The sequence below is a fragment of the Phoca vitulina genome, unplaced genomic scaffold, assembly GCF_004348235.1.
Source record: "Phoca vitulina isolate PV1807 unplaced genomic scaffold, GSC_HSeal_1.0 scaffold26, whole genome shotgun sequence".
Lineage (NCBI taxonomy): Eukaryota > Metazoa > Chordata > Mammalia > Carnivora > Phocidae > Phoca > Phoca vitulina.
In genome coordinates this window covers 21,514,844-21,529,877 of record NW_022589729.1, presented here as the reverse complement: position 1 = coordinate 21,529,877, position 15,034 = coordinate 21,514,844, and the positions used below count along the sequence as shown (strand labels likewise).

The following is a 15,034-nucleotide window of genomic DNA, read 5'->3' as shown; positions in this document are numbered from 1 at the left end:
CAAAATTCCGAGTTCTTTTGGATGGTCAAATTTTGTCACTGGCAACAAATACTAGTTATTTTCTTTGAAGTGACAGACTCACCTTGGTCATTTTCAAGTCTTTTTTTTTTTAAAGATTTTATTTATTTATTTGAGAGAGAGAATGAGAGAGAGAGAGAGCATGAGAAGGGAGAGGGTCAGAGGGAGAAGCAGACTCCCCACTGAGCAGGGAGCCTGATGCGGGACTTGATCCCGGGACTCCAGGATGATGACCTGAGCCAAAGGCAGTCGCTTAACCAACTGAGCCACCCAGGCGCCCCATTTTCAAGTCTTAAACCATAATTTGCATGTCAGTTCTTTTGAGTAAAAATAGCATTCCATGAAAAAGTGGCTAGTTCATCTCACAATAGATGCACAAGTGCTTTTTTCTTGGAGACAACCATCATGCTTTGGGATACAACGGAAGTGCTTTATGTAGACCTCCTATATCACACATAATATTTAAAAGACTTATAACCAAGGACTGAGATTTAATAAAATTAATATTTTACTGCTTCATCAAGGTCATTTTTTTTTTTTTTTTTAAGATTCGATGGGACGCCTGGGTGGCTCAGTTGGTTAAGCTTATGCCTTCGGCTCAGGTCATCATGATCCCAGGGTCCTGAGATCGAGTTCCGCATCCGGCTTCTTGCTCAGCAGGGAGCCTGCTTTTCCCTCTGCCTGTGCTCCCCCTGCTTGTGCTCACTCGCGCGCTCTCTCTGACTCTCTCACAAAGATTTCATTTATTTGTTTGAGGGAGAGAGAGAGAGAGTGAGATAGAGAGAGAGCAAGTGAGAGAGAGAGAGAGAGAGAGAGAGCGCGCATGAGCAGGGGGGAGGGGCAAAGGGAGAGGGAGAAGCAGACTACCCGCTGAGCAGGGAGTCCTATGTGGCGCTCCAACCCAGGACCCTTGAGATCATGACCTGAGCCAAAGGCAGACGCTTAACTGACTGAGCCACCCAGGCACCCCACCCAGGGACCCCCATCAAGGTCATTCTTAAATGAAACTGTTTTGTTTTTTTTTATTTATTTGTTTATTTGACAGACACAGCGAGAGAGGGAACACAAGCAGGGGGAGTGGGAGAGAGAGAAGCGGGCTTTCCGCTTAGCAGGGAGCCCGATGCGGGGCTCGATCCCAGGACCCTGGGATTATGACCTGAGCCGAAGGCAGACGCTTAACCAACTGAGCCACCCAGGCGCCCCTGTTTTGTTTTGTTTTAAACTGCGAGTACGTGGTAGGGAAGAATACAGTGAGTACTAGTATCCTTTGATGCTACTGCCTTGATTCCTATTAAGCACTAGTAGTTTTACCCATAATACCTTATGTATCCTTGGTGCAAATGTCAACACAGTGAAAAGGGCAAATAATGTCTTAATATTGTTATAGAAAATCATTTTGATCTGATAATAGCTTCTCAGCTGAAGTTTTAACTCCCACCACACACACCCCCAGGCCCCAAGGAAAGGATTTAAAGACAAGTTTTTTTTAAAAAGGAGTCTCATTTGTTTCTAGGTCCTGAATTATTCCAACTGCTTTAGAACAATCAAAACCTTGATAATGATTGCCTTTATCAATGTGGGCATTTTACCTCCTTTTTATTCTATAGATAAGTTAAGACAGCCTTTAGGTCTGCAGATCTCATTGCTATTTGTTACTGTTTCTTTTAGGCTTATGGTAAGCCTAAAGTTTCTATTTAAAGAGCTCCTCTGCTTTCTCCTAATTGTTGCTGTGAGATGGGGAGTTAAGGATCCCTAACCATCCAAACTACAAACATACTTTGCCGTATTGTTTGGAGCCATTCAAAAAACACATGAAAAGAAAGTACATTTCTTCAGTTTGAAGTGATCACCTGATCCTTTCTCACCAAAACAAGGATTGTTTGGCAACCCTAGAATCTTCAACTCTAGCTTCCCACTGAGAAAATTGCATTTGATTCTGTGTGATTATTTTCTTTAGAAATTCATAAGCAAATTAGTGGTTTCTAGCATGTCCTCTTTTATATTATGATGATGAAAACAGCTCACCCATTTATAGTACTTTAGAAATCACCTTCACAATTAATCCTAATAGTACTATAAATAAAATTAAGTATCATTATACCTATTTCACAGCTGAGATTTGTTTTAAAAAACTTAATTATTTGAGAGTGCATGCGTGTGCACACATGAGTGAGGGGAGAGGGAGAGAGAGAATCTCCAGCAGACTCCCCACTGAGCGCAGAGCCTGATGCGGGGTTCGATCCCATGACCTCGAGACTATGACCTGAGCCAAAACCAAGAGTTGGACACTCAACCAACTGAGCCCCCCAGGTGCCCCCACAGCTGAGATATTGAGACGTACAGACAATTCAGGGGTTTGCATAAAATCACAAAGCTTAGAAGTCATTCTCTGGACACTTTTATCAGTATGCAAGAAATAGAAATTAATGTATCATTACAACAGTTGTATTGTCAATGCCCAGAGCAGTGTCTGGCACATAGTAGAACTCAGTCAGTACTTGTCAAGTGAATGATTGGACTTTTCTTTTCAGGCCTGTATTGATGAAAATTTGGACATGGTGAAGTTTCTGGTGGAGAACAGAGCCAATGTAAACCAGCAGGACAACGAGGGCTGGACACCCCTTCATGCAGCAGCTTCCTGTGGCTATCTCAACATAGCAGAGTGAGTCTCTGTATGGGTTTGGATATTTGTAGGAATAGCCTTCATTTCTCTTCTGCTCTTAAAAATTTGAATTCATAAATAGTTATAATTTCTATTACAAATTATAAAAGCAGGAGTTTGAATCATTTTTAAGGAATAATTGGTACTGTTTTTATATACCTGCTAAATCCACAATTTGTTTTTTTTTAAGGACTTATTTATTTATTTTAGAGAGAGAAAGACAGCACAAGTCAGGGGGGGACAGAGGGAGAGAATCTTCAGGCAGACTCCCCACTGAGCGCAGAGCCCTACATGGGGCTCCATCTCATGACCCATGAGATCATGACCAGACCCGAAACCAAGAGTCAGGTGCTTAACCAGCTGAGCCACCTAGGTGCCCCAAATCCACAGTTTTTTAATTGAAATTTTTTGTTTGCTTCTATTCTCAGGTAATTCATATTTGTTTGGATATTTAGAGGTGGCTTCTGTTGTGCTCTCTGGGTCACTTTTTGAGCAACTCTAACAATGTGTGGGCAGGCCTAGAGATTTTTTTCTGGACTTCTTTGTAAACTTGTTTTATTCTTTAAGAAAAAAAATCAGTGCTTAGTACAAATGAAGGTGGAGAATGCCTGGCATACTGATCACAATACCCATATAGTTAATAGCAGAAGAATGAGCCTAAAGATGGAGCAAAGGAAGGGTAGGGATTGGCATGTATTCTCCACCTTAGTTGAATGGGTATGTTTATTAAGACACATAAGTAGCTCCTGACCTCCATCACAACTAGTTGCCCCTGCCTTGGGCAGAAGAATCCTGGCCACATCATGTCTGGTATATAAGAGATACTAAATAAATGTTGAATGAAGGAATGAAGGTTATTTTTATTTTTATATTATTTATTTATTTAAAAAATTTAATTAATTTTTTTTTAAGATTTCACTTATTTTGAGAGAGTGCACATGCAAGTAGGGGGAGGGGCAGAGGGAGAGAGAGAATCTCAAGAAGACTCCATACTGAGCATGGAGCCCGATGTGGGGCTCAGTCTCATGATGCTGAGATCATGACACTGAGCTGAAATCAAGTGCTGGCCGCTTAGCCAGCTGAACCACCCAGGCACCCCTATTTATTTATTTTTAAGTAATCTCTATGTCCATCGTGGGGTTTAAACTCACAACCCAGAGATCAAGAGTCACATGCTCCACCAACTGAGCTAGCCGGGCACCCTTGAAGGTTATTTATTTTTTTAAGGTTTATTTATTTTCGAGAGAGAGAGAGAGAGTGAGCGCGTGTGCATGTGAGTTGGGGGAGGGACAGAGGGAGAGAATCTCAAGCAGACTCCCTACTGAGTTGCAGAGCCTGTTGGGGCAGGGGGAGGTTCGATCTCATGACCCTGAGATCATGACCTGAGCAGAAATCAAGAGTCAGACACTTAACCAACTGAGCCAGCCAGGCACCTCTGAAGGCTTTTTTTGTTTTGTTTTTGTTTTTGTTTTGTTTTTTTTAAAGATTTTATTTATTTATTTGACAGAGAGAGACACAGTGAGAGAGGGAACACAAGCAGGGGGAGTGGGAGAGGGAGAAGCAGGCTTCCTGGGGAGCAGGGAGCCCGATGTGGGGCTTGATCCCAGGACCCTGGGATCATGACCCGAGCCGAAGGCAGTCGCTTAACCAACTGAGCCACCCAGGCGCCCCGTATTTGTTTTTTTTTAAATAGGAAAGAGGGCTTAGCAGTTGAAATATCTTTAAATGAGACAATCGAGTGTGTTCTAGATGAGAGTAGATTTAGGTTGATAAGGTAAATTCACTGAATAAAATCATGGTATTCTGTGATCCTTTGAAAATCAGATGCTTGTTTTAAGGCCCCTTTCCATATAATTAGAGCTCTGTTACATTTCTCTTATCCAGCAAACAGCAGGGAGGATTATGTTGGCAGCTCTGTGGAGGCCTGGGAATGGCTTCCTACACAATCTGATTTGCCCAGGTTTCCTGGGGGAGAGCCTGTGTCTCTGTTTTGCTTTTGAGCCAGGGATGCTCAGTGGGAGAAGTTAAACAAAGGGAGACTCCCAGCCAGAGAAGCGCTATGCGGCAGCGCTGGTGTTTGACTGGGCTGCTTGTTCTAAAAAGTGGACAACGGGGATTGGCCCCAAAGCCAACAGAAACGAACAATGCAGTTTTCTTTAGTCTCAGTCCTTCTCCCTGTTCTGATTTAGTAAAAATCAGTCACGTCTTCACCCCTCAGGCTGCCCTCTTTTTAGAATCTCATAGGAAAGGCTCTGATTCTCAGCCTTACCACTAATGCCAGCATTCTCCGGTCTAAGACTTATGGGGGTGTCCTCATAGATTTTGATTTCTACTTTAAAAATTTATCGAAGAAACAGTTACAGAACATGTTAGCACCTCATTTTTTGTATGTCATTATTTGTTCAGATGGCTTGTTTGTGATTTTTGAGTTACCAGATCTCATTACACGCAGGAATTTCACTTTTTTCCCTTTGGAAGGTAACCAGCAGAGCTCATGCTTGGAATTAGGATCGCTGGTGTTGGCATTGTCCATGGAGTCTCTTTTTTTCCTTTTTGTGAAGCTGAGTACAGAGAATGATTGTAAATGCTTTTTTACAGTGATTTCTTTAATTCATCTTTCTGGATGAACACAATTCCTTTGGAAACAAGTTCAAAATTTAACAATCTCCTACCCAAATAAAGATTACCTTGAGTGAAAGGAATCAGTAAGAGTTACTGTTTCCTCATATAAATTATTATTCATTAGACATATGAAAGTCTGACCAGGAGAATGATGATCTAGACTAGAATCTATTGCATAGGTGGGGTGGTGATAGGGATGGCCTTCTTTAATTTATCTTTCATTATGCATATCATTATTAGACAGGTTTTGACCTTGTCATTATTTACTTATTTGTGATGCTTTCTGTACAATGGAAAAGAACTGCACTGTTTATGTTTGGTTCATTTATTCATTTATTCATTATTCATTCATATTCATTTTGGTTGCTTTACCTTAGGTCCTATGAACAATGTTTTAGATAAGATTAACCCTTGGTCATTTTGTCTTTTTTTTTTTTTTTTTATCTTAAAGATCTTAAATTTTACACTCTTATGCTCTGAATCATAGGAATTCTAAATTTCAAGGGAATGGAAACAAACAAAAGGCAAACTAGCTTTCTAGGAAGAATCTAAGGGGCGTCTGGGTGGCTCAGTTGGTTAAGCCTCCGCCTTCGGCTCAGGTCGTGATCCTGGGGTCCTGGGATCAAGCCCTGAGTCAGGCTCACTGCTCAGCAGGGAGTCTGCTTATCCCTTTCCCTCTGCCCACCCCTCCCCCAGCTCATGCTCTCTCTCTCTCACTCTCTCTTGCTCTCTCTCAAATAAATAAAATCTTCAAAAAAAAAAGAATTGAAATGCACTCTATTTCATGTTCCATTACCTTTTTGTCTCATATTTGAACTCAGTATGATATATTTTTAAAAAGAGGTTTAGAGGCTATTATTTTTCTCCTTTTTTTTTTTTAATATTTTATTTATTTGACAGAGAGAGACACAGCGAGAGAGGGAACACAAGCAGGGGGAGTGGGAGAGGGAGAAGCAGGCTTCCCGCTGAGCAGGGAGCCCGATGCGGGGCTCGATCCCAGGACCCTGGGATCATGACCTGAGCCGAAGGCAGACGCTTAACGACTGAGCCACCCAGGCGCCCCTAATTTTCTCCTTTTAATTTGAGTTCAGGCTTATTGTTAGTAAGCTGGATGTTTTATATTTTTATTACCAATAAGTGTTTAACTTAGAAGCAGCAGATTGACCCAAGGGTACAGCATTTAGTTTGACTTTATAGTTTATTGGGATGCTAATTTATTCTGAGTTTTTAAACACATTAAATTTTCTTTCTTCCTCCTTTAGATAGTAGTAAAAATACTTTGTATCAGTCATGAGTTAGGAAGAATAGAAGGGCTTTATTTTCTGAGGGGCATATTTATTGAGATAATGGGTATTTCTGAGCCTTTGGGTAACTATAAAGATTCTCAGGAGTAAAGTAAATATTACTTTATAGATTGATATTTATTCTTGTTCAGGTAAAAGTGGGAAACTAAACAGGTTTTTACTTCTTTTTTTCCTAAAAATGGTTTAGAAAGGTAGCCTTGCTTAACAGTAGTCTCTGATTCATGGTGAGCCAGATTGCTTTCTAGAAATGAGTCTTCTTGATCCTGAGCATAAGAACGTGTCAGAAAAGGGAAAAGCAGGGGCCTGTATACCCAAGTGACATTGTGCCCAATCCAGGAAGGGATGGAATAGATGTCAGAGCAGAGTGGGTAAGATGTTTCATTTATTTCAGGTAATATTTATGTAGTGCCAAGAGAAAAGAGATGATGTCAGAATGTTATAGCAATGATAACAGTGAGGAAGACACAGTTCTTGCCCTCAAGTAGCTTTCAGCTTAATTGGGCAGTTGCATCAATAGTGTCTTGGCAGAGGTCCAGAATTAGTGCTGTGGAGGGCAGCCGGGGAAGGGTGGAATTAAAGGAAGGAGACAGAGGATTCATTTGGTGAGAACAAGCAAAGGGTGCATGAAGGCAAAAGCATTTTAAATGGACATTGAAAATGGAGTTTCTAGAAGGGAAAGGAGTTGGGGAGGGTGTTTCATCCAGTTGGAGGAAACTACTGAGCTGTGGAATATTGCTGAGTGAGAGTGGGATATGTTTGAGAACATTAAGTAGTTCAGTGTGATTAGAGTATAGGGTACAGGTCAACCCAAAAAGCATTCATTGAGTGCTTACTATGTAGATTATTTCCATTTTGACTTTTCAGGGTGGGGGAGGTGTAACTGAATGTTTCTTTGGCCTGATGTTAAGGAACCAGAAGAGAGAAGCTATTGAATATGTGGAAATGAAGGAGTAATTGAACAGAGGACTGGTACTTGATAGAACTAAGAAAGTAGATATAGGGAATTAACCTTTGAATTGGAAGAAAGTCTCTTCCTCTGAGACTTGAGGGAAGGACAGGGACAGCTGAAAATTAGATGACTTGTGAATGCTTTTACACTTTATATATGTGCAATTGATACAGAAATTCGCATTTATTGAGGCTCTGTTATACCAGGTACTAGGCACTGAGAAAGCACAAACATGATTTTAATAGTCTTTGTTGATTCTTTCTCTTTGCCAACTCTTTGAATATAGTGACCATATCTTGATTATCTTTTGAAAATCTACGATATCTGGGGCACCTGGGTGGCTCAGTCGTTAAGCGTCTGCCTTTGGCTCAGGTCATAATCCCGGGGTCCTGGGATTGAGCTCCGCGTCGGGCTCCCCGCTCCGCGGGAGGCCTGCTTCTCCCTCTCCCACTCCCCTTGCTTGTGGTCCCTCTCTCTCGCTGTGTCTCTCTCTGTCAAATAAATAAATAAAATCTTTAAAAAAATATTAAAAAAAAAAGAAAATCTACGATATCTAAAATGTGGTACCTTAAACATAGTAAGGGACTGATAAATGGTCACTGACTTGTTGAAGCTGATTTAAATAGTTTTTCTTTCCCCCTTTATTTTTTATTTATTTTTTTATTAACATATAATGTATTATTTGTTTCAGGGGTACAGGTCTGTGATTCATCAGTCTTACACAATTCACAGTGCTAACCATAGCACATACCCTCTCCAATGTCCATCACACAGTTACCCCATCCCTTCCACCCCCCTCCACTCCAGCAACCCTCAGTTTTGTTCCTGAGATTGAGTCTCTTATGGTTTGTCTCTCTCTCTGGTTTCGTCTTGTTTCATTTTTTCCTTTCTTCGCCTATGATTCTCTGCCTTGTTTCTCAAATTCCACATATCAGTGAGATCATATGATAATTGTCTTTCTCTGATTGACTTATTTCACTTAACGTAATACCTTCTAGTTCCATCCACATCATTGCAAATGGCAAGATTTCATTTTTGTGGTGGCTGTATAATATTCCATTGTGTGTGTGCGTGTGTGTGTGTGTATATACACATACCACATCTTCTTTATCCATTCATCTGTCAACGGACATCTGGGCTCTTTCCATAGTTCGGCTACTGTGGACATTGCTGCTATAAACATTGGGGTGCAGGTGCTCCTTTGGATCACTACATTTATGTCTTATGGGTAAATACCCAGTAGTGCAATTGCTGGGTCGTAGGGTAGTTCTATTTTCAACTTTTTGAGGAACCTCCATACTGTTTTCCAGAGTTCTTTCCCCCTTTAAATACTCTGAGTATTTGTTAGAGTTCCCAGGATTACTGGGATTCTCATTGCCCCAAAAGCAACTTGATCTAGTGAACAGATGAACTAGACTTGAAGATAGGAGGCTGGGGCCACCACTTCTGTCAGTTGCCACTTCTATGATTTTAGGAAAATAACATGTATGAGCCTCAATTTCTTGTGGAGGTAGTAATGCCCATATTGTCTACTTAAAATTGCCTGACACATTATGTAATTTTATGTGAAAGCACTTTGAAAATCAAAAAGGATACATTTAAGGTATTAAAATGATCAGACCTTTCTTCTTTAGGATTGAGTATTGTATTTAGTGTAGAAGGTTTCATGTAGATGGCTGGTTGAAGGGAGAGTTTTGTGGAGGCATAATTTAGGCAGATTAATGCACATTTTATTTCATTATTTTTCTGTTTTCATACCCAGCACTACTTAATATACTCTAATGAGGCATTGAGAAAGTTTTTGTGAGAATTACTTCCTTACATATCTTCTGAGGGCTCTTACAATATTACAAGTGTATAAATCCATTTGGGAATTTGTGTTTGGATCTCAGGGATGGTGGGTGAGTTTTTATGGCTGCATGTCTTCCTTATGGTATTTAGAAAATCTCTTGCTATCCAATGGGAGTGAGAGGGTGGAAGTTAGGAATATGAGTGTGAGGGGCGCCTGGGTGGCTCAGTTGTTAAGCATCTGCCTTCGGCTCAGGTCATGATCCCAGAGTCCTGGGATCAAGCCTCACATCAGGCTCCCTGCTAGATGGGGAGCCTGCTTCTCCCTCTCCCACTCCCCCTGCTTGTGTTCCCTCTCTCGCTGTGTCTCTCTCTGTCAAATAAATAAATAAAATCTTAAAAAAAAAAAAAAAAGGAATATGAGTGTGAAAGAAATCCTGTTTGTTGGTATTGCTTGTCACGAAATAGAGAAGCTTCCAGTCCTAATTATTGAAGGCTAATGGAGTTAGAAATTAATAATGGAACATGTTATCTGAGACCATATTTAAAACCCCAAAACAGTGGCCTTGCTCTGCATTGAAGACCATATGCACAAGTATAAATTATTATTAGACTGACAGAGATAATGTAGATCCTGGATCTTGTCTACACAGGTATTTCATTAACCATGGAGCCAGTGTGGGTATTGTGAATAGTGAAGGTGAAGTCCCCTCTGACCTTGCAGAAGAGCCTGCCATGAAGGATCTTCTTCTGGAGCAAGTGAAGAAGCAAGGTAACCTAAGCGATTTCAGGGGACCAGGAGAGACTCTCAAACATTGCCACTTAGAAAACAATCCATTTGCTGTATACTATAGAGTTTTTCATTATCATATGATAAGAGAGGATTAGATCTGTCTCCACAGCATTAGTCATCAATCACCAACATCATGTATCCTCTTAATAACTCACACAAGAATAGGCCAAATGTCAAAAGGATGACTGGTCATTCCTTGTTTTTGTCGTATCCAAGGATGTATACCCATTGTATAGTTGGGAGTGACCTGAGTATTCTTTGATAATACAAATTAGACTGGTGAGGAGCATGAAGTTTCTCACTGTGTGTACATGGTACTGGATTTGGCTACACATTATAAAGTCTAAAGAAAGGATGATATACAGTGTAAATTTGAGTATTGGGCAAATTCTGCTGATGACTTTGTATCTTTTCTCTTGATGAGAGCTGAAAGTGGTGCTGGTAAAAGTATTTATTATAAAACCTCTGAAATGATCCTTAACCATACTGACCATGAAAATTATTCTGCAGTTTGTTATTTAGAAGAATAAACTCTACAAATACTTAATTTTAATTTTCAGAAAAATCCATATAAGAGAATAAGTCAGGATTTTCATGAAGTTTCTATGTTCTTTTAATAAAAAAATATTGCAAATAGTCAGATGGCAGGGAGATCAGGTTTTAGGAAGTTTGCTAGAACACATCAAAAAACTTTGTGGACATGGTTTATAGTGATGTTTAGTCTTTCTGTTAAATTAGCTTACCCACAATCTGCACTTTGTTCCAAAAGATTAAGTTCCAGTGACCTTTCCTGATATGATCCTTTAGAACAGGCAGGCCAGTCCTGGCCACATCCATTTGTTCACATATTACCAAAAGCTGCGTTTGCACTTACCACAGCAGAGTTGAACAGACCGAATGGCCCACAAAGTGGAAAATATCTGATATCTGGCTTTTTATGGAAAGTATGCCATACCTTAAAATAATGATGTTCTAGGGCAGTAAATACTTGTTTTTACTGCCTTCCTGTGTATAATTTTTGTGCCCTTTGAATTAAAGAATTTTATACTTAGTTTACCGTTCAGTCCCACTCAGCCTTATGCTAAGATTGGCATCACTATTTACAAAAACTTTTTTTTTTTAAACAAACTGTTTTTAAAATAGCTTTGATTTAAGAAACCAACTTTTCTTTAAAAAAAAAAGATTTATTTATTTGAGAGAGAGAAGGTGGAGGGCAGAGGGAGAGAATCTCAAGCAGACTGCCCACCTGAGTGCATGGAGTGACCCATGAGATCATGACCTGAGCCTAAATCATGAACCAGACACTCAACTGACTGAGCCACTCAGGCGCCCCAAGCAACCAACTTTTCTATTTTGATTTCTGACTCTTCAATTAAGGAATATGCTCTTTAATTAAGGAATATGTTCTGTTCAATTAAGGAATAAGAGGTATTCAAATGTATGCTTAACTTTTTAGCACTGTTCTCTCTTTGTGTGGAATTCTGGTATGTTCTAAATCAGATATCCCTTTCAGTTTCAAGAGGATATAACAGTCATAAATTAATATGCACCCAACTTTTGAACACCTAAATATATTAAACAAATATGGACAGATCTGAAGGGAAAAATAGACAATGATACAATAATAGAAGGGGACTTCAGTACCCCACTTTCAACAATGGATAGGTCATCCGAACAGAAAACCAACGAGGAAACATTGGACTTGAACTATACTTTAGACCCTGTGGACCTAATAGGCATATACAGAACATTCCATCAATAAGAGGAGGAAAACTGGACTGAAAAACTCAAACTCACAAATACGTAGAGATTAAACAACATGCTACTAAATACCCAGTGGGTCAAAGAAGAATTTAAAAATATCTTGAAAAACACGAAAATGGAAACACAGCATGCTAAAACTTACGGAATGCAGCAAAAGCTGTTCTTAGAGGGAAGTTTATAGTGACAAATGCTTACATTAGGAAAAAAGAAATATCTCAAATAAACAACTCACCTTTACATTTCAGAGAACTAGAAAAAGGAATAAACTAAGCCCAAGTTACCAGAAGGAAGGAAATAACAAAGATCAGAGCAGAAATAAATGAAACAGAGACCAGAAAAAAAAAAAAAATAGAAAAGATTAATGAAACTAAGAGCTATTTTTTGAAAGATAAATAAAATTGACAAACCTCAGGTGCCTGGGTAGCTCAGTTGTTAAGCGTCTGCCTTTGGCTCAGGTCATGATCCCAGGATCCTGGGATCGAGTCCCACATTGGGCTCCCTGTTTGACGGGAAGCCTACTTCTCCCTCCTACTCCCCTGCTTGTGTTCCTGCTCTTGCTGTCTCTTTCTCTGTCAAATAAATAAATAAAATCTTTAAAAAAAAAAAAATTGACAAACCTTAAGCTAGACTAAGAAGAAAAGAGAAGACTGAAATAAAACCAAATGAAAGAAGAGGAATTACAACTGATACCACAGAAATACAAAGCATGATAAAAGACTACTATAAACAACTATGGATAACCTAGACGAAATAGATAAATTCCTAGAAATTTGCAACCTACCAAGACTGAATCAGGAAGAAACAGAAAATCTGAACAGACTGATAACAAATAAGGAGATTGAATCAGTAATCAAACAATAAGAAAAGCCCAGGACCAGATGATTTCTTAGGTTAATTCTACCAAACATTTAAAGAAGAATTAATACCAGTCCTTCTCAAATTCTTTCAAAAAAAGTGAAGAGGAGGGAACACTCCCAAACTCATTTTATGAGGCCAGCATTACCCTGATACCAAAGCCAGATGAGGACAGTATGAGAAAAGGAAACTGTAGGCCAATATCCCTGCTGAATATACATGCAAAAATTCTCAACAAAATATTAGCAAACCAAATTCAGCAGCACAATAGAAAGATCATACACTATGATCAAGTGGGGTTTATCTCTGAGATGCAAGGGTGGTTCAACATACATAAATCAATAAATATGATACACAACATTAATAGAATGACAGGTAAAAATCATCATCTCAACAGATGCAGAAAAAGCATTTGACAAACTACAACAACGTTTCATGGTAAAACTTCTGAACAAATTGGATATAGAAGGAATTATTTCAACATAATAAAGGCCATATATGACAAGCCCATGGTTAACATCATACTCAATGGTGAAAGATTGAAAGCTTTTCCTTTATGATCAGGAACAAAGCAAGGGTGCCCACTCTCACCACTTCTGTTCAACATACTACTAGAAGTCCTAGCCAGAGTAGTCAAGCAAGAAAAAGAAATACAAGGCATGTAAATCAGAAAGGAAGAACTAAAACTTTCTTTGTGTGCAGATGATTATGATCTCATGTATAGAAAATTCTGAAGACTACCAAAAAACTGTTAGCATCAAAAACAATAAATTGGTTGGGAATAAATTTAACCAAGGAAGCGAAAGATCTGAAAAGAAAGAAATTGAAGAAGACACATATAAATGGAAATCCACCCATGGATTGAAAGAATTAATATTGTTAAAATGTCCAAAGCCATCTGTAGATTCAGTGTAATCCCTATCAAAATTTCAGAGGCATTTTTCACAGAAATAGAGAAAACAATCCTAAAGTTTGTATGGAACCACAAAAGACCCCAAATTGCCAAAGCAATCCTGAAAAAGAACAAAGTTGGAGGCATCACACTTCCTGATTCCAAAACTATACTACCAAGCTATAGTAATCAAAGCAGTGTGATATTGGCATAAAAATAGACACATAGACCAATGGAACAGAATGGAGAGCCCAAAAATAAACCCTCACATACATGGTTAACTAATATTTGAACAAGAGAGCCAAGAGGACTCATTAGGGAAGGGATAGTCTCTTCAATAAATGGTGTCAGGAAAACTGGATAATCCCATGCAGAAAAATGAAATGGGACCCCTATCTTACAACACTCACAGAAATTAACTCAAAATGGAGTTAGAACTAACGCATATGACTTGAAGCTATAAAACTCCCAGAAGAAAACACGGGGAGAAACCTCCTTTACATTGGTCTTGACAATAATTTTTGGGATATGACACAAAAAGCTCAAGCAACAAAAGTGAAAATAAATAAGCAGGACGACATCAAACTAAGAAGTTTCTGCACAACAAAAGAAACAATGAACAAAATGAAGACATCCTACAGAATGGGAAAAAAATATCTGCAAATCATATATCTGATAAATACATAAGGAACTCATAGAACGCAACAGCAAAAACAAAAAATGGGCAGAACTGGATTGACATTTTTTCAAAGAAGATGTACAAACAGTCAGCAGGTTTATGCGAAGATGTTCAGCATCACTAATCATCAGGGAAACAGAAATCAAAACCACTGTGAGATATCACCTCACACCTGTTCAAATGGCTATCATCAAAAAGACAAGAAATAGTAAGTGTTGGCAAGGCTGTGGAGAAAAAGGAACTCTTGTACACAGTTGGTGTGAATGTAAATTTTCCATAGCAACTATGGAAAACTGCATGGAATTTCCTTAAAAAATTAAAAATAGTACTATCATATGACCCAGCAGTCCCACTTCAGGGTATATATCCAAAGAAAATGAAAGTAAAATCTCAAAGAGAAGGGTGCCTGGGTGGCTCAGTCGGTCATGCGGCCGACCCTTGATTTTGGCTCAGCTCATAATCTCAGGGTTCTGAGATTGAGCCCCACGTCAGGATCCTTGCTCAGCGGGGAGTCTACTTGAGGGTTCCCTCTCCCTCTGCCCCTCCTCCCCTAAAATAAATAAATCTTAAAAAAAAAAAAAAGGATCTCAAAGAGATATCTGTACTCCTCTTTTCAATGCATCATTATTCACAATAGCCAAAATATGGAAGCAACCTAAGTGTCAGTCTATGGATGAATGGATGAATGGATAAAGATGTTATATATAT

General features: G+C 39.2%; 1 protein-coding gene across 1 annotated transcript in view; it reads left to right on the top strand.

Moving 5' to 3' along the window:
• The window catches only part of PPP1R12B (protein phosphatase 1 regulatory subunit 12B), a 209,702-nt gene that overhangs the window by 50,678 nt on the left and 143,990 nt on the right, over window positions 1-15,034 (top strand). Inside the window, exons 2-3 of the mRNA XM_032422320.1 lie at window positions 2,550-2,680; window positions 9,997-10,115. Coding sequence (XP_032278211.1) covers window positions 2,550-2,680; window positions 9,997-10,115 — 250 coding nt within the window. The remainder of the gene's footprint in view (window positions 1-2,549; window positions 2,681-9,996; window positions 10,116-15,034) is intronic.